Raw genomic sequence first — 23,990 nt, 5'->3', positions numbered from 1 at the left:
TTCTGGTGAATTTATGACTTTATTCTCATTAAATTAAGACTTTTTCTCGTAAACTTGTGACTTTATTCTCATTAAATTAAGACTTTTTCTCGTAAACTTATGACTTTATTCTCATTAAATTAAGACTTTTTTCTGGTGAACTTATGACTTTATTCTCATTAAATTAAGACTTTTTTCTCATAAATTTATGACTTTATTCTCATTAAATTAAGACTTTTTCTCGTAAACTTGTGACTTTATTCTCATTAAATTAAGACTTTTTCTCGTAAACTTATGACTTTATTCTCATTAAATTAAGACTTTTTTCTGGTGAACTTATGACTTTATTCTCATTAAATTAAGACTTTTTTCTCATAAATTTATGACTTTATTCTCATTAAATTAAGACTTTTTCTCGTAAACTTGTGACTTTATTCTCATTAAATTAAGACTTTTTCTCGTAACTTATGACTTTATTCTCATTAAATTAAGACTTTTTTCTGGTGAACGTATGACTTTATTCTCATTAAATTAAGACTTTTTTCTCATAAATTTATGACTTTATTCTCATTAAATTAAGACTTTTTTCTCGTAAACTTGTGACTTTATTCTCATTAAATTAAGACTTTTTCTCGTAAACTTGTGACTTTATTCTCATTAAATTAAGACTTTTTTCTGGTGAACTTATGACTTTATTCTCATTAAATTAAGACTTTTTCTCGTAAACTTGTGACTTTATTCTCATTAAATTAAGACTTTTTCTCGTAAACTTATGACTTTATTCTCATTAAATTAAGACTTTTTTCTGGTGAATTTATGACTTTATTCTCATTAAATTAAGACTTTTTCTCGTAAACTTATGACTTTATTCTCATTAAATTAAGACTTTTTCTCGTAAAGTTATGACTTTATTCTCATTAAATTAAGACTTTTTCTCGTAAACTTATGACTTTATTCTCATTAAATTAAGACTTTTTTCTGGTGAACTTATGACTTTATTCTCATTAAATTAAGACTTTTTCTCGTAAACTTATGACTTTATTCTCATTAAATTAAGACTTTTTTTCTGGTGAATTTATGACTTTATTCTCATTAAATTAAGACTTTTTCTCGTAAACTTGTGACTTTATTCTCATTAAATTAAGACTTTTTCTCGTAAACTTATGACTTTATTCTCATTAAATTAAGACTTTTTTCTGGTGAACTTATGACTTTATTCTCATTAAATTAAGACTTTTTTCTCATAAATTTATGACTTTATTCTCATTAAATTAAGACTTTTTCTCGTAAACTTGTGACTTTATTCTCATTAAATTAAGACTTTTTATCGTAAACTTATGACTTTATTCTCATTAAATTAAGACTTTTTTCTGGTGAACTTATGACTTTATTCTCATTAAATTAAGACTTTTTTCTCATAAATTTATGACTTTATTCTCATTAAATTAAGACTTTTTTCTCGTAAACTTGTGACTTTATTCTCATTAAATTAAGACTTTTTCTCGTAAACTTGTGACTTTATTCTCATTAAATTAAGACTTTTTTCTGGTGAACTTATGACTTTATTCTCATTAAATTAAGACTTTTTCTCGTAAACTTGTGACTTTATTCTCATTAAATTAAGACTTTTTCTCGTAAACTTATGACTTTATTCTCATTAAATTAAGACTTTTTTCTGGTGAACTTATGACTTTATTCTCATTAAATTAAGACTTTTTCTCGTAAACTTATGACTTTATTCTCATTAAATTAAGACTTTTTTCTGGTGAACTTATGACTTTATTCTCATTAAATTAAGACTTTTCTCGTAAACTTGTGACTTTATTCTCATTAAATTAAGACTTTTTCTCGTAAACTTATGACTTTATTCTCATTAAATTAAGACTTTTTTCTGGTGAACTTATGACTTTATTCTCATTAAATTAAGACTTTTTTCTCATAAATTTATGACTTTATTCTCATTAAATTAAGACTTTTTCTCGTAAACTTGTGACTTTATTCTCATTAAATTAAGACTTTTTCTCGTAAACTTGTGACTTTATTCTCATTAAATTAAGACTTTTTTCCCGTGAACTTCTGACTTTATTCTCATTAAATTAAGACTTTTTCTCGTAAATTTATGACTTTATTCTCATTAAATTAAGACTTTTTCTCGTAAACTTGTGACTTTATTCTCATTAAATTAAGACTTTTTCTCGTAAACTTGTGACTTTATTCTCATTAAATTAAGACTTTTTCTCGTAAACTTATGACTTTATTCTCATTAAATTAAGACTTTTTTCTGGTGAACTTCTGACCTTATTCTCATAATATTACGACTTTTTTTCTCATAATATTACATGTTTTTTTCCTGTAAAGTTATGAATTTATTCTCATTAAATTAAGACTTTTTTCTCGTAAACTTCTGACTTTATTCTCATTAAATTAAGACTTTTTCTCGTAAATTTATGACTTTATTCTCATTAAATTAAGACTTTTTTCTCGTAAACTTGTGACTTTATTCTCATTAAATTAAGACTTTTTTCCCGTGAACTTCTGACTTTATTCTCATTAAATTAAGACTTTTTCTCGTAAACTTATGACTTTATTCTCATTAAATTAAGACTTTTTTCCCGTGAACTTCTGACTTTATTCTCATTAAATTAAGACTTTTTCTCGTAAACTTATGACTTTATTCTCATTAAATTAAGACTTTTTCTCGTAAACTTATGACTTTATTCTCATTAAATTAAGACTTTTTTCTCGTAAACTTGTGACTTTATTCTCATTAAATTAAGACTTTTTCTCGTAAACTTATGACTTTATTCTCATTAAATTAAGACTTTTTTCTGGTGAACTTCTGACCTTATTCTCATAATATTACGACTTTTTTTCTCATAATATTACATGTTTTTTTCCTGTAAAGTTATGAATTTATTCTCATTAAATTAAGACTTTTTTCTCGTAAACTTCTGACTTTATTCTCATTAAATTAAGACTTTTTCTCGTAAATTTATGACTTTATTCTCATTAAATTAAGACTTTTTTCTCGTAAACTTGTGACTTTATTCTCATTAAATTAAGACTTTTTTCCCGTGAACTTCTGACTTTATTCTCATTAAATTAAGACTTTTTCTCGTAAACTTATGACTTTATTCTCATTAAATTAAGACTTTTTCTCGTAAACTTATGACTTTATTCTCATTAAATTAAGACTTTTTTCTCGTAAACTTGTGACTTTATTCTCATTAAATTAAGACTTTTTCTCGTAAACTTATGACTTTATTCTCATTAAATTAAGACTTTTTTCTCGTAAACTTGTGACTTTATTCTCATTAAATTAAGACTTTTTCTCGTAAACTTGTGACTTTATTCTCATTAAATTAAGACTTTTTCTCGTAAACTTATGACTTTATTCTCATTAAATTAAGACTTTTTTCTGGTGAACTTATGACTTTATTCTCATTAAATTAAGACTTTTTTCTCATAAATTTATGACTTTATTCTCATTAAATTAAGACTTTTTCTCGTAAACTTGTGACTTTATTCTCATTAAATTAAGACTTTTTATCGTAAACTTATGACTTTATTCTCATTAAATTAAGACTTTTTTCTGGTGAACTTATGACTTTATTCTCATTAAATTAAGACTTTTTTCTCATAAATTTATGACTTTATTCTCATTAAATTAAGACTTTTTTCTCGTAAACTTGTGACTTTATTCTCATTAAATTAAGACTTTTTCTCGTAAACTTGTGACTTTATTCTCATTAAATTAAGACTTTTTTCTGGTGAACTTATGACTTTATTCTCATTAAATTAAGACTTTTTTCTGGTGAACTTATGACTTTATTCTCATTAAATTAAGACTTTTTCTCGTAAACTTGTGACTTTATTCTCATTAAATTAAGACTTTTTCTCGTAAACTTATGACTTTATTCTCATTAAATTAAGACTTTTTTCTGGTGAACTTATGACTTTATTCTCATTAAATTAAGACTTTTTCTCGTAAACTTATGACTTTATTCTCATTAAATTAAGACTTTTTTCTGGTGAACTTATGACTTTATTCTCATTAAATTAAGACTTTTTCTCGTAAACTTGTGACTTTATTCTCATTAAATTAAGACTTTTTCTCGTAAACTTATGACTTTATTCTCATTAAATTAAGACTTTTTTCTGGTGAACTTCTGGCCTTATTCTCATAATATTACGACTTTTTTCTCGAAAACTCAGATGATTTATTCTCCTCAATGTAGTCCTCATACTCTGTTGTACTTCTGTAAATGAAACCTAAAGAAGTCATACTCTTATATGTATCTAGAGAAGCAGTGATGTGCAGTTCCCCCTCCGGTCCTCCAGGCGGCAGTGAAGCCTCCATAGAGCCGGTTAACATCCGTCAGGACTCATAGACAAGCAGCAGGAGCTCCAACAGAAGACTCACTTCCACCGAGGACTCTCTGAGCTGAGAGCTGAACCAGCTGCTGTCAGACCTCTGAAGGTAAATATGCTGCTAAATCTCTCTTTAGTGCTGAAATGAAAAGCTGTGCGTGTTGATGTGAACATGTAGAAGCTCAGGATGTTATCAGGTCTCCTGGATGAGGAGGTTATTCAGCGGATGGAGGCAGATGTTGGACTAATTTAAAGATTACAGAACACCTGAACACGTGGTGGAATAAAGTACTCTTTAGTTTGAGTATTTTGTCCTCATGCTACTTTATATACTTTTACTCTTTAGTTACTAATACACACAAAACATGTCGATGTAGAAATAGAAAATAAAATAAATGCATAATTCACTTATTTACTCTTTGGTTTAATTCTCTCCTTCATTTATTATTTAATTCTCTTCATTTTTAGATTTATTCTTTAATGCATTTATATTTACTTTTAATAGAATTAGCCCATAAATGTTTATTAATCTGGTGTTTTTAAAGGTGAACCGTAGTTTGCTGCTGCAGGTGAACACGTGGTGGAATATAGTACTTCAGTATTTTCTTCTCATGCTACTTTATATACTTTTACTCTTTAGTTACTAATGCACACAAAACATGTCGATGTAGAAATAAAAAAGTGTATTTATTTTTGCATTTTAGTTAGTTATTTTTAAATGCATGTATTTTGCATTTATTTAAGAAATATAAATCCAAGTTATCTGGTTGCAGCTCCTTAAATGTGAATATTTTCTGGTTTCTTTACTCTATGACAGTTTAATGCATTTACATTTATTTTTAATAAAATTAGCCTATAAATGTTTATTAATCTGATGCTTTTAAAGTGGAAAAGTCATTAAAACCTCTCAGTTCCTGTAGTTTGCTGCTGCAGGTGAACACGTGGTGGAGTATAGTACTCATTATTTTAGGTACTTGAGTATTTTCTTCTCATGCTACTTTATTGTATGTATTTTCTATTTATTTTTAAATGCATTTATTTAGGTCCAAATTCTAATTACAGCTTCTTAAATGTGAATATTTTCTGGTTTCTTTACTCCTCTATGACAGTAAACTGAATATCTTTGAGTTGAGGACAGAACCGACGAAATCAAACATAAATGCATAAATAAATGACTCGATAGATAAATACATGTCATTAAATGCAGCAAAAATAATATTAAAAATAAATGTCATGAATTAACTGATAGAAATGTGACATATTGACATTTCTGTTTTAATTTGATTCTTTATTTATCTTCGTAGTAAGTCCCTTAATTTTTACCCTTTGGTTTAGTTTTCCCCTTTATTTATTTTTTATTAATTTCTAGATTCATTTATTTTTGCCTTATTTAAATGCATTTATTTTGCATTTATTTCTGCACGATTTTCCCTTTGCATTTCACCCCTTATTTATTTCCCTAAACTTATTTATTTTTGTATTTTCACTATGCAGAGTGTGTGCTCCAGTCTTAATACCCGGCTAATGCAAAATATTATATATATATATATATATATTAGTGCAAAAATGCTTCTACTCCACTACATTCATACAGCTACTAATGCACACAAAACATAAATGTTTAATTTTCCTTTTATTTATTGTATCTATTTTCATCATTTTTTAAAATTTATTTATTGTTATAAAATGGTTCATTTTATATTTATTTTTAAATTTATTTTTGCACAATGTTCCCCTTTTCATTTCACCCCTTAAATAAATTCATGCATTTAAAAATGAATGCAAAAGTACATTTTATTTCTTAGATTAAGACGTTTGTTGTCCTGAATGTGTTTCGCTCAGTTAACTGAGAAGTTAGCAGGTTTTCTAACAGCTGAAATGTCCTAACAGGGTTCCGACAGCCACCGGGGGAAACTGACCTCCCGCTGCGTCACGATGGACGATACGACGTATTCCTCAAGAGCAAGAAGCAGACATGCATCGGCTCCACTGCACCTGGGGACAGGTGAGTTTATTTATTACTAAAGGATTCAGTATATCTGTTTTAATATGCTTCTTTATTTATTTATTTATATTTTTTAAATTCCCTTTTTAATTTACTGGTTAAATTGCCCCTGTCATATATATGTATTCATTTTTAGATTTATGCATTTATTTATTTTTTGCATTTTGTTTGATTTATTTTTAAATGCATGTATTTTGCATTTATTTAAGAAATATAAGTCCAAATTCTAATTGCCCCTTTATTTATTTTTATTTAATGCATTTATTTTTTGCATTTTATTTATTTTAATAAATTTTTAAATGAATATTTGTGTGGTCTTGTGTTCTGCCTCGGCTCTAGTCTCTTCGCTGTGATGACATTATTCCCTGCCATTCGTAGTTTCCTCCAGAGGTCTAACAGACCAAAGATGGCCCAAACCTTCCTTGGATGTCTGAGCGAACAGTAGAAGTCTATCTCGCGTGTCTCCTAACATCGCTTCTGCTTTCAGAACTGACTTTTATCTCCATCTCTCTCTCTCTCAGGGTGACGGTCTCGGCGGTGGTGACGGCGCGGCCGCCGTGTGCATCAGTGTTGAATCAGCAAAGCTGGTGATGATCAGAAGAGCTGGTGATGATCAGCAGAGCTGTGAAACTGGTGTGTATGTTTTTAGGACAGCAGCTGAACTGTAAATCCAGCTTGTCCTGCTCACGTCTCGTCGCTGTGATGACATTATTCCCTGCCATTCGTAGTTTCCTCCAGAGGTCTAACAGACCGAAGATGGCCCAAACCTTCCTTGGATGTCTGAGCGACTGAGAATAGTACAAATGTAGTCCTTCTTTTTTTTAAATATGCATCATAACTAAATGTCAAATTTGACTTTTCAGGCTGGACGTGAAGGGAACGTCTGGAACCTGGAGTCTTTTGAAGGCCATAAAGTACAGTAGGTGTGTATCTTATCTGTTCTAAATGAACCTTAAAGGGAGATTTGTCAAGTATTTAATACTCTTAAACATGCTGCTTTAAGTGAAGGAACCCCTTTTAAAAATGACCATGACAGTTTCTCCTCGCCAAAATTTAGCGCCAAGTTTGGAGCATTAATTAACCTCCTTCATGACAAGCTAGCAGGACATGGCTGGTACCGATGGATTCATCAGGTTTAATACTTTCAGATGAGACCAGTATCTTCAATCTAGCTTCAAAACTAAGCTGCTACAACCTGAGAATCACAACTTGTGTTTAAAAAAAAAAAATGTAATTTTTAAAAAAGAAAAATACATTGCAATTACTTGATTACAGGAAATTAATTGGAAACTTAAATTTTTGAAGTAAAAAAATGCCAAAGATTAAAAAATATTCTATGCTTTTCTTCATCATGTCTGATGTTAAACTGAAAATCTATTTTAATTTTTTTGGACAAAATTAATTAATAATAATTAAAATAATGGTTGGCTGCTCCTCTAGTTGACGATGGATGAACTCAACTATAACACCGTTTACTCAGATGAATTGTTAGGGGTCAGTTATGTGCTTTATTTATTGAATAGCTCCACTGCTACAGTTCGCTGTGATGACATTATTCCCTGCCATTCGTAGTTTCCTCCAGAGGTCTGACGACCGAAGACGGTCCAAACCTTCCTTGGATGTCTGAGCGAATTTAAAAGCAGTGAATAAAATCTTTTTCCTTCTGGAGCTTCATAGATGACTCGTTTCTGTCGGCTACGTCATACAATTTTTTTTTTTTTTTTTTAATTTTTTTTTTAAGAAAAAAAAGTCGTAATATTACGAGAATAAAATTGTTATTTAATTAGAATAAAGTCATATTTTAAGAAAAGTTATATTACAAGAATAAAGTAATAACTTTACAAAAAAGTTGTAATATTACGAGAATAAAGTCATGTTACGAGAAAAATAATTAATTAGATTAAAGTCATACAATTTTAAGAAAAAGTCGTATTGCGAAAATAAAATTAACTTAATAAGAAAGTCATAACTTTATGAGAAAAAATAAGTAATTTTATTGGAATAATTCATATTATTCCAAGAAAAAAGTCACAACTTTATGAGAAAAAAAAGTTGTAATTTAATTAAAATAAAGTGGATGTCTGAGTGAATTTAAAAGCAGTGAATAAAATAATCTTTGTCTGTCTGTAGCTTCACAGCTAACTTGTTATTTCATGTCACTTCCAGGGTGGCGGTGTCTGCTGGTCGTGTTTTCTCCGTCTGGTCAACGGTGGTGATTTTGTTTTGCCTGGTACGTAATATTTAAACGGTATATGTTCATGTGTGTCAGTTCGCTGTGATGACATTATTCCCTGCCATTCGTAGTTTCCTCCAGAGGTCTAACAGACCGAAGATGGCCCAAACCTTCCTTGGATGTCTGAGCGAATTTAAAAGCAGTGTATAAACTAATCTCTGTCCGTCTTTAGATTAACGGCTAACTCGTTATTTCATGTCCCTTTCAGGGTGGCGGTGGCGGCTGGTCGTGTTCTCTCCCTCCAGTCACCGGTGGTGGTGATTGTTGCCTGGTACGTAATATTTAAATGAAGTACAGTGCCTTCAGGAAGTAGTCAGACTCCTTCACTTGTTTTCACATTTTGTTATGTTGCAGCCTTATGCTAAAATCAATTTAAAAATTAAAAAGGAAAAACTGACATTGACATAAGTATTCAGACCCTTTACTATGACGCTTGAAGTTGAGCTCAGGTGCCTCCCATTTCCCTCCATCATCTTTGAGATGTTTCTCCACCTTGACGGTAGTCCACCTGTGGTAAATTCAAATGATAAGACATGATTTGGAAAGGCACACCTGTCTATATAAGGTCTCACAGCTGATGATGCATATCAGAGCAAGAATCAAGCCATGAGGTCGAAGGAACTGCCTGAAGAGCTCAGAGACAGGGTTGTGTCGAGGCACAGATCTGGGGAAGGACTCTCACTAGAGCTGGCCGCCCGGCCAAACAGCAATCAGGGGAGAAAGGCCTTGGTAAGGGAGGTGACCAAGAACCCAATAGTCAATCTGGCTGAGCTCCGGAGATCCTGTGTGGAGATGGGAGAAACTCCCAGTAGGACAACCTTCACTGCAACACTCCACCGATCTGGGCTTTATGGCTTAGTGGCCAGACGGACATGAAAGCCCGCTTGGAGTTTGCAAAAAGGCACCTAAAGGACACTCAGACTGTGAGAAACAAGATTGTCTGGTCTGATAAAACCAAGATTAAACTGTTTGGCCTCAATTCAAAGCGTTATGTCTGGAGGAAACCAAGCACTGCTCATCACCTGCCCAACGGTGAAGCATGGTGGCAGCATCATGCTGTGGGGGTGTTTTTCAGCTGCAGGGACTGGGTGACTGGTCAGGATGGAGGGAAAGCTGAACGGAGCAAAGTACAGAGATATTCTTAATGAAAACCTGGTCCAGAGCGCACTGGACCTCAGAATGGGCTGAAGGTTCACCTTCCAACAGGACAATGACCCAAAGCACACAGCCAAGACAACGCAGGAGTGGCTTAGGGACAACTCTGTGAATGTCCTTGAGTGGTCCAGCCAGATCCCTGACTTGAACCCAATCAAACATCTCTGGAGAGACCTGAAAATGACTGTCCACCGACGCTCCCCATCCAACCTGACAGAGCTGGAGAGGATCTGCAGAGAAGAATGGCAGAAACTGCCCAAAAATAGGTGTGCAAAGCTTGTCACGTCATACCCAAGAAGACTCAATGCTGTAATCGTTGTCAAAGGTGCTTCAACTAAGTACTGAGTGAAGGGTCTGAATACTTGAGTAAATGTGATATTTCAGTTTTTCCTTTTTAATAAATGTGTCATGGTGGTGTATTGAGTAGATTGATGAGGAAAAAAAGTAATTTAATCTTTAGCATAAGGCTGCAACATAACAAAATGTGAAAAAGTGAATGGGTCTGACTACTTCCTGTATTTGTGTGTCAGTTCGCTGTGATGACATTATTCCCTGCCATTCGTAGTTTCCTCCAGAGGTCTAACAGACCGAAGACGGTCCAAACCTTCCTTGGATGTCTGAGCGAGCTGTAGTTCTAGTCGTGACCGTCGGCTCAACGTTTTGTCCGTCAGCTGATGTTTGTCTTTTTGTCCCGCAGGTCGACCGTGAACCAGCAGCTGCTCTGCCGTCGTCTTCTCGTCACCGAGGACTTCTCACATCATCACAAGTTGTTGTTGTTGTTTACAAAGAAATAAAAACATCCAGCTGTTAATAATGAAGTTGATCTGTTTGATTTTGTCTCAGCATGTCACATAAAATGATTTCATTGAAATAATATGATCCTCCAACAGATGAAGTCACACTAGTGTGACGCTGATTTGTCATCAACGGTCACATTTTATTGAATGTTAGGGCCACATTGAGGGGGGGAAAAAATCGTGAGATTTCGAGAATAAAGTCGTAATATTACGAGAAAAGTTGTAATTTGATGAGAATAGTCATACTATTTCAAGAAAAGTAATTACAAGAATAAAGTCATAACAGAAAAAAAAAATATGAGAATAAAGTCATGTCAAGAGAAAAAAGAAGTAATTTAATTAGAATAAAGACAGACAATTTTAAGAAAAAAAAGTCGTAATATTACGAGGAAAAAGTCATAACTTTACGGGAAAAAAAGTTCTATTATGAGAATATAGTCATAACTTTACAAGAGAAAAAAAAATAATTTAATTAAAATAAAGTCATACAATTTTAAGAAAAAATTCTTAATATGAGAATATAGTCATAACTTTACAAAAAAAAAGTAATTTAATTAGAATAAAGACACCATTTTAATAAAAAAGTCGTATTAGGAGGATAAAGTCATAACTTTACTAAAAAAAACTGATTTAATTAAAATATAGTCATACAATTTTAAGAAAAAAATTCTTAATATTACGAGAATAAAGTCATAACTTTACGGGAAAAAAGTTGTAATTTAATCAGAACAAAGTCATACAACAAAAGAGTCATCCTACAATAAAAGAGTCGTAATATTACGAGAATAAAGTCATGACTTTACGAGAAAAAATAAGTGATTTAATTAGAACAAAGTCATACAATTTTAAGAAAAAAAAGTCGTAATATGAGAATAAAGTCATAACTACAAAAAAAAGTCCTAATATTATGAGAATAAAGTCATAACTTTACAAAAAAAAGTGATTTAATTAAAATATAGTGATACAATTTTAAGAAAAAAATTCTTAATATTACGAGAATAAAGTCATAATGTGAAAAAAAAGAGAAAAAAAAGTGATTTAATTAAAATATAGTGATACAATTTTAAGAAAAAAATTCTTAATATTACGAGAATAAAGTCATAATGTGAAAAAAAAGAGAAAAAAAAGTGATTTAATTAGAATAAAGTCATACAATGTTACGAAGAAAAAAAAAGTCGTAATATTACAAGAATAAAGTCATAACTTTATGAGAATAAATGTAGTGATATTACCTGAATAAAGTCATAACTTGATGGCCCTAACTCTCCGTGGTATTATAGATACCAGTATCTGTATTTACTCGCAGTGAGAGTTTTGACCCTCTTTGCCTTCCATACACGCTCCGCCTCTGAGCAGCTCAGTGGAGGAAGCTGCTGCTGCTGCAGCTCACAGCAGAGCTGGACTAGCCTGGCCTGGTCTAGCCTGCCTCTTGTTTTGCAGGCTAGCTCGCACGGATTAAACACAAACACGCAATGGCGGGTGTGCACCCGCAGGTGAGTAACCTGGAGTTAATAACTCACCTTGTTCACACAACAGCTGATGTGCTGATCAGCTGTGAACCAGCTGTGAACGCTCAGCTGATGCAGCAGCTGCAGCAGCTGTTGGGACGTGGCAACACAGGGGAGCTATTCAAGACAAGGATCAGCTTATTTCTTTAGTGTTATAATATGTTATTAAAGGGTTAGTGGTCATTCAGATCATAAGTTGTATTAACCTACATAAACCTGTCCAGTGAGACCTACACATGCTATTTCTGTCCCTGTCTCTGTCTCTGTTACAGGACGACCTGCTGAAGATGACACACAGAGACAACTGGAAGTGAGTAGCAGAGTTTCTTTTCTCATTATACACCCAGAATATGCTCATTTATTATTGTTATGAAAAACACAGGAATATGTCTAATGTAATGCATCTCTCCTCCACGTCCCCTCTTGTGTCCTCTGCTTCTTTCTCCCTCAACACCACTTTATCTTTATATATATGTGTGTGTCCTCTGTCGGGGTCAGGGTGCAGCACGAGCGTCTGCATGTGAAGCACAGGGGTCACGAGGCCATGCATGCAGAGATGGTGCTGATCCTCATCGCCACGCTGGTGGTGGCCCAGATAGTCCTGGTGCAGTGGAAGCAGCGGCACCACCGCTCTTACAATGTGAGTGGGGAGGGGGTTGGGGAGCGACAGACGTGGACGAGGAAAGAAAAGGCGATATAGGTAGAAAAATGTCAGAAAAAGGCTGAAAAATATGTCAGAAAAAAGGCTACAAAATGTCTGAAAAAATGACTGAAAAATGTCCTGAAAAAAGGCTGAAAAATATGTCAGAAAAAAGGCTACAAAATGTCTGAAAAAATGACTGAAAAATGTCAGAAAAAGGCTGAAAAATATGTCAGAAAAAAGGCTACAAAATGTCTGAAAAAATGACTGAAAAATGACGGAAAAATGTCCTGAAAAAAGGCTGAACATTTTCAGAAAAATGTCATAAAAATGTCCAAAAAGGCAGAAAAATGTCAGAATAAATATCCGAAAAAAAGACTGAAAAATGTCAGAAAAATATCTGAAAATGTCAAAGAAAAGCCTAAAAAATGTCAGAACAATGTCCAAAAAAAAGACTCAAAAATGTCCAAAAAAGGCAGAAAAATGTCAGAATAAATATCCGAAAAAAATGTCAAAACAATGTCTGAAAAAAAGACTGAAAAATGTCATAAAAATGCCCAAAAAGGCAGAAAAAAATTCAGAATAAAGACTGAAAAATGTCAGAACAATTTCTGAAAAAAAGACCAAAAATGTCCAAAAAAAGGCAGAAAAATATCTGAAAAATGTCAGAAAAAAACGTCAGAACAATGTCCAAAAAAAAGACTCAAAATGTCTGAAAAATGTCTGAAAAAAAGATTCAAAAATGCCAGAAAAATGTCCAAAAAACTGAAAAATGTTGACAATAAGGGGTTTTGTATAAGTGTAATAAACCGGCCCGTCTCCTCCTCCTCAGCTGGTGACGCTTGTCCAGATGTGGGTGGTCCCTCTTTACTTCACCATCAAGCTCTATTGGTGGAGGTTTCTGTCCATGTGGGGCATGTTCTCCGTCGTCACCAGCTACGTCATCTTCAGAGCCACTCGCAAGCCGCTGTCCTGCAGGACGCCGAGGTGAGACTGACGGCTGAGACGTGTGGGCCGTCTTTAAACACCATCAAAAGGGCCGGGACGATTCACCTATGTATTATTTCTGTGTTCTTCAGGATGGTGTATAAGTGGTTCCTGCTGATCTACAAGCTGAGCTACGCAGTGGGCGTCCTCGGCTACCTGGCCATCATGTTCACCATGTTCGGCTTCAACGTCTTCTTCAGGTGAGTCACTGCCGACGGTCAGTAGATCAAACATCCAGAGCGTTGTCTGAAGCCCACTTTATGATAATCACATGCAGTGTTGTCTCCTAATTTCTGCATCCTGGGGTCCCTAAACAGTCTGGAATTACTGTAAAGCTGAGACTCTGGTGGATCCAATGAGTCCAACTGAATTCATGTGTGATGATGTTAGTCCCCATAGGAGACATTTCATTGACCTCACTGTATAAAATGACCTGTGGTGACCTCTAGGATAATCACAGCCTCATGAAACTTTACAGCCACAAACTAGAGACCTAGAGCATTCAGAGGATGGATGGATCAAACTAGAGACCTAGAGCATTCAGAGGATGGATGGATCAAACTAGAGACCTAGAGCATTCAGAGGATGGATGGATCAGACTAGAGACCTAGAGCATTCAGAGGATGGATGGATCAAACTAGAGACCTAGAGCATTCAGAGGATGGATGGATCAGACTAGAGACCTAGAGCATTCAGAGGATGGATGGATCAGACTAGAGACCTAGAGCATTCAGAGGATGGATGGATCAGACTAGAGACCTAGAGCATTCAGAGGATGGATGGATCAGACTAGAGACCTAGAGCATTCAGAGGATGGATGGATCAAACTAGAGACCTAGAGCATTCAGAGGATGGATGGATCAAACTAGAGACCTAGAGCATTCAGAAGATGGATGGATCAAACTATAGAACAATTCATTTTTAAATAACTCCTTCATTCTGATTTATGACTAGAACAACAGTGACACACAGTGCTGAGTGTACAACAATATCTTTACCATGAGAGATTGAGATATTCAATTTACCTATAACGTGATACTAGATTTTGTCCATATCACCCAGCCCCACTTGAAAATGAAAGTACAGGTTATAATAATAATGTCCAGTGATCTTTCCGTCTGTGTTTGTGCAGGATCAAAGCGGAGGACTCCATGGACGTAGGTGTGATCATGCTGTTTTACGGCCTTTACTACGGCGTCATGGGCAGAGACTTTGCTGAAATCTGCTCTGACTACATGGCTTCTACGATCGGGGTAGGACATGAAAAATGACTTCATGTTTCAACACTAGAGAGTGACTTACACTTCCCGAGGATATCATTATCTCCGATGTCCAACGAGTATATAGACGTCCAAATATCCACCTGGAGATCACAGAATAAAGACACTCCTTACCACTGCAGAACTTACTTGAGAATCTTCATGTTTTTAAGTTTTCTTCAGCATCACAGTAATCCAGTGATAGCTGTCTATACATCCATGTGTTCACTGCAAACAGGAGCTGATCATGGCTCATTCGGCATACTTTTAATGCTGCTTACTTGCCAAAATGTAAACAAATATAAGATTAATAAAAACTAACTCAACTTGTATTATACTTTCTCTTTTCAGCTCCCAAATCACTTATTTTTAAGGATCATTATCCCAAAACCAAAGCAAGATATTAATATGAATTACAGTGGAAACATGTGGACGTACAGTATGTGTAATTGTTTGTTTGTGTGTGTTTTCAGTACTACAACAAGGGAGGCATGCCCAGCAGGAGCCTGACCAACGACATCTGCGCGGTGTGCGGTCAGAGGATCCTGGTGGACGTGGAGGAGGAAGGATTTATAGAAGACACCTACCAGCTCTCCTGTGGACACATGTATCCTAAAGCTCAGCTGATCCCTGCTGGAGAAAGGGACAGCAGCGGCGCAGAGCGCGAGTGCAGCAGCGGCGAGGAGCGCGAGTGCAACAGCGACGGAGCTGAGCGCGAGTGCAGCACCGGAGCGCGAGTGCAGCGGAGCTGAGCGCGAGTGCAGCGGAGCGTCCCATAACCTGCCTAAAAATACTGATGTGTGTCTTCCACAATAGGAACACTAATATTAAGTTGTTGTCTTTTCAGTATTTCTTCCTTAACTTGCCCCACCCCTTCAGTTTCCACGAGTTCTGCATCCGCGGCTGGTGCATCGTGGGTAAGAAGCAGACGTGTCCGTACTGCAACGAGAAGGTTGACTTGAAGAGGATGATGAACAACCCGTATCCTTTTGCTGTCCCTGTGCGGTCGGCTGAGTGATGTGTTCTTCACACTCGTCGTGGTGTTTTGAAGTTTTTAGGACTCATAAAGGTCACGTGATCTCCTGTTTGACCTGTTGGATCTTCTGGCTGACTCTAAACGTGCAGCCAGTGCAACAAAGACATGATTGGGCCGTCATATATTTCGATTTATTATGCTTCAGTAAGAAGCCAAGAAACAAGTAACGTCAGCTAAGTTAACACAGCTTTAATATTGCTTCTTAAAATGCTGCCAGCATCATAATGTGCACCCTCTTTAATTTTAGTATAAGGTGCAAGATGCATTTTTTCCACAGGATTTTACAAAGCAAACAGGCATCACCTCTCGTCTATCTGAGCGTTCTCCTTAATTCCTTCATGTCTCGCCAGCTGGGAGAAGACGCACGTCTTGTACGGGCAGCTGCTCGATTGGCTCAGATACCTGGTTGCCTGGCAACCCATCATCATCGGTATCGTCCACGGGATTAACTTCTCCCTAGGCCTCGAGTAGAGCCCTGAGGAACACCGCCGCGAGTACGTCCTGGAGTCGTGGGGGAAAAAGTGCTGAAACCCGCAAACTGTCAAAGTCGGCGCTACAAGGACCTGATTCAGGCTGCTTCTTTGTTTCCTCAGCACATGTTGGACTGAACGCTTGCACAGTTTCCTGCAGACTGATCCCAGGTGGTCTGGGTCTCTGTGTGTGCGGAGGAGGACGCCGTGATGCCAAAACTGCTGGCGACTTACATTCAAGCACAGATCCAGTATTTGATCGTTTCGACACGAGAAAGATACGTCGAGTTTGGAACTTGGAAATGGAAACGCCATGCATGTTGTTTTTATTGTGATAAATCATTGCTTTACTTGGTACTGTATCATCAAAATGCCTTTTTAAACAGTTTTCATAGTTTGTTTGCTCACTGTTGGTTCTGCTGGAACCACTAATGTCTGCCATACACTCGGAGACTTTGAAAAGACTCAAGTCTGACACCGTCTCACATCTAAAGACGATGTGTCTCAAGTCCACAGACTTTAATATTTTGCAAAGCCTGGGGATCTTGCAGGGTCACTAGTTACAAGACTAGATTCCTTTAGAGATGATGTCACATCCTGCTCCTGGTGGAAATTTGTAAGAAAACCTGTTGAGGAAGAAGTGGACAGAAATTGCTGCAGCCCTTAAATCCCCGGTGAGTATAGCTATAGCTAGCTGGCCAGCTAACCGCTGTCCCAAATCATGGCTGTATTAGGAGAACTGGATACAGGGATACAGTGGCGCATGATGCCAACATGGCTCGATTTACGACCGGAAAAGTACCCGAATCTTCCGGCGATCTTCTGCATCCATTGGGCCCGTGGAGCAGGCGCAGTAGCGTCCGCCCGGTCACGTGGTCACAGCCGTCACGGCTTACTAACTCCGCCTCCCAGCCCTCGTCCTGGGTCTCATTCACATGAACGGAGGAAGGAAAATAACTCTGGATTCGGCGGTGTCGTTCCCAATGTAAGTCTATGGGAAAAAGTATTTTTGGGCCCAAAAAGTTGTAGTACCGCCGTTTGGCCACTACGGAAATTGGCATCAACGACTGGCGCTCTTCCTGGGGGGGCTTGTCCCGAATGGGGCTATTTGCAAGCTAGCATTAGCTACTGGAATGTTTGCGATCAACCTACGAGCTAACTGTGTGTTTCAGCTCGTAGGCCAATAGCAAACATTCCAGTTGTTTGGTGCTGGAGAGAGCGCGTCCTATTGGTTGTTGACAACGTTCGCGTCATTGAACTTAGGATAATATTAAACTTGAGAAAAAGACTGACTTGAGACAGCTTGGACTGAGTTTTATGACCACCTCACACTAAATGATCGAGATCACGGGGAGCGCGCCGCAACCAAGCCCCCCCAGGAGGAGCGCCCGTCGTTGATGCCAATTTTCTTAGTGGCCAAACGGCGGTACTACAACTTCTGTGTCCGTCACGTGACGCCATTGGACCCAAAAAGACTTTCCCCCATAGACTTACATTGGGAAAGAGACGTCTGTAACTCAGAGGATCATTTATTTTTGAGGTAAATCAGCACTTGAATAGTCCTTATTTAAATCATCAGGTCCTAAATGTTGGAAATTGCTCTAATAGCCGAATCCCCGTTACCGAGCGGACGCTACTGCGCCTGCTCCATGGGCCCAACGGATGCAGAAGATCCGGGTACTTTTGCACTCGAAAGTCCAGTCATTTTAGCTTCATGCACCACTGAGCAGCTTTCATAGGAATGAACGGGGCCCGGGATCCAGTTCTCTTTATACATCCATGGATGCAACTCTAGCAAAACTCTCGTGATTTTATTCCGACGTTGGAAACATGTCTGCGACAGAGAAATCACCAAAACACGACTTTTTAAGACTTGATCTGCGGATCGAATTAATTGCAAAAGTTCAAGTCTGATTAGTTGTGTTACACAACCTGTTTACATTTCATGTAACTCGTGTTTTAGTTTGTATGAAGCTAAAGTTGATGCTAACTTATTGTAGCACTTGCCAGAATGTCAATAATGTTTCTGAACGAGACTCGTTATCACTCAGACTTCCCATCGGGAACTGATTTAAGTATCAGGTTTTCAAAAAGAAAGCTTTCTTTTGCCAAATCGAATCAACATCGCTTTTGTTATGCTGCTGATATTAACTTTGTATTTATTAAATATTTATAAAACCTCATCAGTGTGTCAGAATATGTATTAATTAGGGCCGTCAATCGATTAAAACAGTTAATCGTGATTAATCGCACATGTTTTTATTTGTTCAAAATGTACTTTAAAGGGAGATTTGTCAAGTATTTAATACTCTTATCAACATGGGAGTGGACAAATATGCTGCTTTATGTAAATGTATGTATATATTTATTATTGGAAATCAATTAACAACACAAAACAATGACAGATATTGATCCAGAAACCCTCACAGGTACTGCATTTAGCATAAAACAATATGCTCAGATCATAACATGGTTACTGCTGGGTAGCTTAATCCATGACAATACAACTTCATTAATTAGTTTATTTATATTTTGTATTGATAATCTGAATATGCAAACTGGTACTGTTAGTAAATAAAAGTTAGAAATAAATGCACCGAGGGTTTCAGTTAAAGCAGACATTAAAGTAAAATGGTCTTCTGGGAGATTCTTCGAACACATATTCACTATATATAGTTAACCAGTTTGCTGTAAACTGTTGAAATGTTAAGTGAATATTGACTTGTTTAGGAATACTGGGTCTTGGTGTAGCACTGTAGTGAGAAGGGTTAACAAAATGAATATATGCCATCCACCTTATTCCTAGCCCCCATGATGCCTTGCGTGAATTATGTCCGTATCTTCCGGCGCGTCTTGTCACTGAATCGTTTTCCATGGTAACGCTACACTAATCATCTCTTCTAGAGTGATTGTATTAATACATCTAGTAAAACATGAGTGAACACCACCTGTTACAGCTCAGACAGGATCATGTGATCAAAGCTCTGCCTTCTACTATGGAGGGATGGAGGACGACCTGAAGAAGTGGCCTCGGATAACCTACACTAGCAGATTTAGCTACGTTATTGACTCCGTTGCTGCAGACGGTGAAGAGATGAACAATCTGAACGGTACTTCCACAGTAACAAGGTTTAGTTTTTTACACACATAGCCGTACTGAAACTATCTGTAGTCTAAGGCTGCCCTGCACTCTGTGCCATGAACTGCCTTACATTAAAAACTTTACAGAAAATAATAAAAGTAACTGGCTGTCATTAAACCAACGCTACAATGCTGAGTCTTCCCTACACATGAACATCATACATGATGTTCTCCTGGCTCTGCTGTCGGTCCTTTTAAAGACCCGACGTCTCTCCTCCGCTGCTCTTTATAACCCAACTAACGTACACTAACTATATTCCATACACTAACCATGTTCCGTACAGATGACATTTTTCCGCCGATCGCTGAATAAATACTTCCAGATCGTGCATAACATTTATATGAATGTCATCCTCAGTTACATCGCTTTCATTCCCGACCGAGCCGGAGACCTCCTCCGTTTGTTCCTGTGAGGTTTCAGTCAGTTTGTGAGGTGCGCCCACAGAGCCCAGTCCCGTCTGCAGCTAGAGAGGGGAGATGACTAGAGCAGCGAAAATGTACATTTTAACTTAATTTAGTCTTCTCACAGTACTGTAGTCTGTATGAAATGATTATTATGCTATCACACGTTGTTAAATATATTTTTTTAATGTGCGCAAGTTCTGTTCTTTATTATCATCATTATGCACATTAATTACAACGAAGCAATCGTTGGCTCTTGAATCTCAGAATCCCTTCAACAATGATCAGTAAATATGTCGGCTACGCCTTTATCAAAAATGTGTGCGTGCGTGTTTGCCAACAAAGGACTGTATTTGTTGGCACTTTATTAGTTTCACCTTTAATCATCAAGTGGTGTTTTTATAGATGCCCTGGATGAACCAGTGGAACAGGTCTGGCTGGTAGCAGGGCTACTAATGTTCTTCCTCCTCCCCTCCTAGTTATAGGAGCACTGTTTGTGTGCTGATTGGGTTCACCTGTGCCTAGTTTACTCTGAACAGCACAGGCTATATACAGCTCTGGAAAAAATTAAGAAACCACTTCAAAATTATCAGTTTCTCTGGTTTTACTATTTATTGGTATGTGTTTGAGTAAAATTCAAATTTTTGTTTAATTCTATAAACTACCAACATCATTTCTCCCAAATTTCAAATCTAAATATTGTCATTTAGAGCATTTATTTGCAGAAAATGACATCTGGTCAACATAACTAAAAAGATGCAGTGTTTTCAGATCTGGAATAATGCAAAGAAAACAAGTTCATATTCATTTTTAAACAACACAATACTAATGTTTTAACTTAGGGAGAGTTCATAAATCAATATTTGGTGGAATAACCTTGATTTACAATCACAGCTTTCATGCGTCTTGGCATGCTCTCCACCAGTCTTTCACATTGCTGTTGGGTGACTTTATGCCACTCCTCAGCACGGCTTTGTTTGAGGGCTTGTGATCATCCATCTTCCTCTTGATCACATTCCAGAGGTTTTCAATGGGATTCAGGTCTGGAGATTGGGCTGGCCATGACAGGGTCCTGATCTGGTGGTCCTTCATCCACACCTTCACTGACCTGGCTGTGTGGCATGGAGCATTGTCCTGCTGGAAAAAACACTCCTCAGAGTTGGGGAACATTATTCAAGATCTGAAAACACTGCATCTTTTTTGTTATTTTGACCAGTTGTCATTTTCTGCAAATAAATACTCTAAATGACAATATTTATATTTGAAATTTGGGAGAAATGTTGTCAGTAGTTTATAGAATAAAACAACAATTTGAATTTTACTCAAACACATACCAATAAATAGTAAAAACCAGAGAAACTGATAATTTTGAAGTGATCTCTTAATTATTTCCAGAGCTGTATATATATATATATATATATATTTATAAATATATATATATATATATACAAACACATACTGTATACACACACATACATACAGAGTACAGTAAGTAAAATATATAGAGGTAAAGTGACAGTATAATGGTGAAGTGTCATAGTAATGAGCTCAGGAAATTGCACAACATACTTATTACCGCATCACTTGAATGTGCTTGTCCAACTGATGTGTTTGTTTGTGAATGCCGTGCATTGTTTTATCAGACAGTCCTGGTACCATGGACCAAGAGCGAGGCGGAGCTACAGGCCCTCAGGTGAGCTCATGATATTTGATATTCTAGCAGCTTATCAATGTCTTACGGCTGTGTCACAAAACAATTGCCTCCCTTCACTTACACAATAAAGCTGAAATTGGAGCCAGAAACGGGCTAAAATCATAAAGTGTATTCCCAGCTTTAGGGTGACAATGTTTGAAATGTTGTTGCAACACACCTTTCCATTATCGGATTCATTTTGTGTTTACTTTGAGTCGCCTATTACTGCTTGAGTCCACACCAGATAAGCAACTGTTAAAAAACATCAATGACAATATGGTCCAGTGTTCCACAGGGTACCTCTTTAAGATCAAACATTTCATGAATGAGGCTGATTGTTTCTACAACAGTAAATCTAATTCCTCTTCTCATTTTACATATTGTTACACGCAGCCGAGGGAGAGTGAAGGAAGAGCGCGATGGTGATTCCACGGTGAGTAGACTGTGATATACTGCATGCACAGAAAGTCTCCATTTTGTAACTTTTATTTTCTCACTGGTTTCCTGCAGGCCGGACATTTACATCGCTTCCCAGTCAAATTCAGTTCTACTGAGCCCAATGAATACACAATTGACTTTGATCAACCCTGCACGGTGCTGGAGGCAATCAAATCAGATGAAAACTTCAAGAAGAAGATGAATTGTTCAGATAAAAACATTATGATTCAGCTGGGTAAAGAGGATAAGAATTATATATTTGCAACACATTTCCCTTGTTCTTGTATCAGGAGAGGTGCGTCTCTGATCTTATCATATAAATCAGAACAGGTTGAGACAGTTCAAGACCAACAAGACAAAACAATACAACCAAGAGACGAGTATTCTGTCTTCTACATTGAAACAGTGGGAGGGCTAGACACCAAAACAAAGAAGCCCTTTAGAAACAATGCTGTCAAGAAGTTCAAGTATCTGTGTGATTATGGGGAGAAGGGGATGACTGTAGAGGAGGCTCTGAAAAGAGACGGTCGCTTCATCGATGATCTCAGCAACTTTATTGAGAACTTTACTAAGATTTATGAAGAACTGCATCAGCAGTTTCCAAGGCTGAAAGAACTGATGGAGAGTAGAGTCCTTGCTAATTATTATCATTATCACACTAAATGATCGAGATCACGGGGAGCGCGCCGCAACCAAGCCCCCCCAGGAAGAGCGCCGGTCGCTGATGCCAATTTTCTTAGTGGCCAAATGGCGGTACTACAACTTCTGTGTCCGTCACGTGACGCCATTGGACCCAAAAAGACTTTCCCCCATAGACTTACATTGGGAAAGAGACGTCTGTAACTCAGAGGATCATTTATTTTTGAGGTAAATCAGCACTTGAATAGTCCTTATTTAAATCATCAGGTCCTAAATGTTGGAAATTGCTCTAATAGCCGAATCACCGTTACCGAGCGGACGCTACTGTGCCGGCTCCATGGGCCCAATGGATGCGGGAGATCCGGGTACTTTTCCACTTGAAAGTCCAGTCATTTTAGCTTCATGCACCACTGAGCAACTTTCATAGGAATGAACGGGGCCCCGCCTCCAACACTGGATCCAGTTCTCTTTATACATCCATGGATGCAACTCTAGCAAAACTCTCGTGATTTTATTCTGACGTTGGAAACATGTCTGCGACAGAGAAATCACCAAAACACGACTTTTTAAGACTTGATGTGCGGATCGAATTAATTGCAAAAGTTCACGTCTAATTAGTTGTGTTACACAACCTGTTTACATTTCATGTAACTCGTGTTTTAGTTTGTATGAAGCTAAAGTTGATGCTAACTTATTGTAGCACTTGCCAGAATGTCAATAATGTTTCTGAACGAGACTCGTTATCACTCAGACTTCCCATCGGGAACTGATTTAAGTATCAGGTTTTCAAAAAGAAAGCTTTCTTTTGCCAAATCGAATCAACATCGCTTTTGTTATGCTGCTGATATTAACTTTGTATTTATTAAATATTTATAAAACCTCATCAGTGTGTCAGAATATGTATTAATTAGTGCCGTCAATCGATTAAAACAGTTAATCGTGATTAATCGCATGTTTTTATCTGTTCAAAATGAACCTTTAAGGGAGATTTGTCAAGTATTTAATACTCTTATCAACATGGGAGTGGACAAATATGCTGCTTTATGTAAATGTATGTATATATTTATTATTGGAAATCAATTAACACAAAACAATGACGGATATTGATCCAGAAACCCTCACAGATACTACATTTAGCATAAAACAATATGCTCAGATCATAACATGGTTACTGCTGGGTAGCTTAATCCATGACAATACAACATTATTTATTAGTTTATTTATATTTTGTATTGAT

At 36.5% G+C, this 23,990-nt stretch overlaps 2 protein-coding genes, 1 long non-coding RNA gene and 5 other non-coding genes across 8 annotated transcripts; all 8 read left to right on the top strand.

Moving 5' to 3' along the window:
- Positions 1-4,305: 4,305 nt before the first annotated feature.
- LOC119482239 lies at positions 4,306-10,561 on the top strand. The gene is made up of 7 exons (XR_005205372.1): positions 4,306-4,459; positions 6,241-6,355; positions 6,877-6,988; positions 7,219-7,278; positions 8,522-8,585; positions 8,797-8,859; positions 10,441-10,561. It is a non-coding gene; the product is annotated as an uncharacterized LOC119482239 (long non-coding RNA).
- On the top strand, positions 6,700-6,793 carry LOC119482273. The gene has a single exon (XR_005205392.1). It is a non-coding gene; the product is annotated as a small nucleolar RNA SNORD14 (small nucleolar RNA).
- LOC119482275 lies at positions 7,050-7,143 on the top strand. Its single transcript, XR_005205394.1, has one exon. It is a non-coding gene; the product is annotated as a small nucleolar RNA SNORD14 (small nucleolar RNA).
- On the top strand, positions 7,894-7,986 carry LOC119482277. The gene has a single exon (XR_005205396.1). It is a non-coding gene; the product is annotated as a small nucleolar RNA SNORD14 (small nucleolar RNA).
- On the top strand, positions 8,626-8,719 carry LOC119482274. The gene has a single exon (XR_005205393.1). It is a non-coding gene; the product is annotated as a small nucleolar RNA SNORD14 (small nucleolar RNA).
- Positions 10,275-10,368, top strand: LOC119482276. The gene has a single exon (XR_005205395.1). It is a non-coding gene; the product is annotated as a small nucleolar RNA SNORD14 (small nucleolar RNA).
- A 1,296-nt stretch (positions 10,562-11,857) lies between the features above and the next one.
- Positions 11,858-18,623, top strand: rnf175 (ring finger protein 175). Its single transcript, XM_037758368.1, has 9 exons — positions 11,858-12,033; positions 12,321-12,358; positions 12,547-12,688; positions 13,521-13,675; positions 13,768-13,875; positions 14,808-14,928; positions 15,408-15,541; positions 15,814-15,915; positions 16,321-18,623. Exons 1-9 carry the CDS (start codon positions 12,013-12,015, stop codon positions 16,439-16,441), a joined length of 942 nt encoding a protein of 313 aa, XP_037614296.1. The 5' UTR covers positions 11,858-12,012; the 3' UTR covers positions 16,442-18,623.
- A 2,861-nt stretch (positions 18,624-21,484) lies between these two features.
- LOC119481459 (protein FAM111A-like) lies at positions 21,485-22,780 on the top strand. The gene is made up of 3 exons (XM_037758369.1): positions 21,485-21,676; positions 22,056-22,109; positions 22,187-22,780. Exons 1-3 carry the CDS (start codon positions 21,605-21,607, stop codon positions 22,778-22,780), a joined length of 720 nt encoding a protein of 239 aa, XP_037614297.1. The 5' UTR covers positions 21,485-21,604.
- The last annotated feature ends 1,210 nt before the right edge of the window (positions 22,781-23,990 follow it).

Source organism: Sebastes umbrosus, chromosome 22 (genome assembly GCF_015220745.1).
Source record: "Sebastes umbrosus isolate fSebUmb1 chromosome 22, fSebUmb1.pri, whole genome shotgun sequence".
Classification (NCBI taxonomy): domain Eukaryota; kingdom Metazoa; phylum Chordata; class Actinopteri; order Perciformes; family Sebastidae; genus Sebastes; species Sebastes umbrosus.
The sequence above is the reverse complement of the archived record's forward strand: the minus strand, read 5'-3'. Positions and strand labels throughout refer to the sequence as shown.

Excerpts from the sequence above, each read along its gene's own strand:
- LOC119481459 (XM_037758369.1), top strand. The coding sequence starts at position 21,605 with ATGCCGTGCATTGTTTTATCAGACAGTCCTGGTACCATGGACCAAGAG. Across the intron at positions 21,677-22,055 it reads GCGGAGCTACAGGCCCTCAG|ATTGTTACACGCAGCCGAGG; the intron begins GTGAGCTCATGA and ends CTCATTTTACAT. Across the intron at positions 22,110-22,186 it reads AGCGCGATGGTGATTCCACG|GCCGGACATTTACATCGCTT; the intron begins GTGAGTAGACTG and ends GGTTTCCTGCAG.
- rnf175 (XM_037758368.1), top strand. The coding sequence starts at position 12,013 with ATGGCGGGTGTGCACCCGCAG. Across the intron at positions 13,676-13,767 it reads CTGTCCTGCAGGACGCCGAG|GATGGTGTATAAGTGGTTCC; the intron begins GTGAGACTGACG and ends TGTGTTCTTCAG. Across the intron at positions 14,929-15,407 it reads ACATGGCTTCTACGATCGGG|TACTACAACAAGGGAGGCAT; the intron begins GTAGGACATGAA and ends GTGTGTTTTCAG.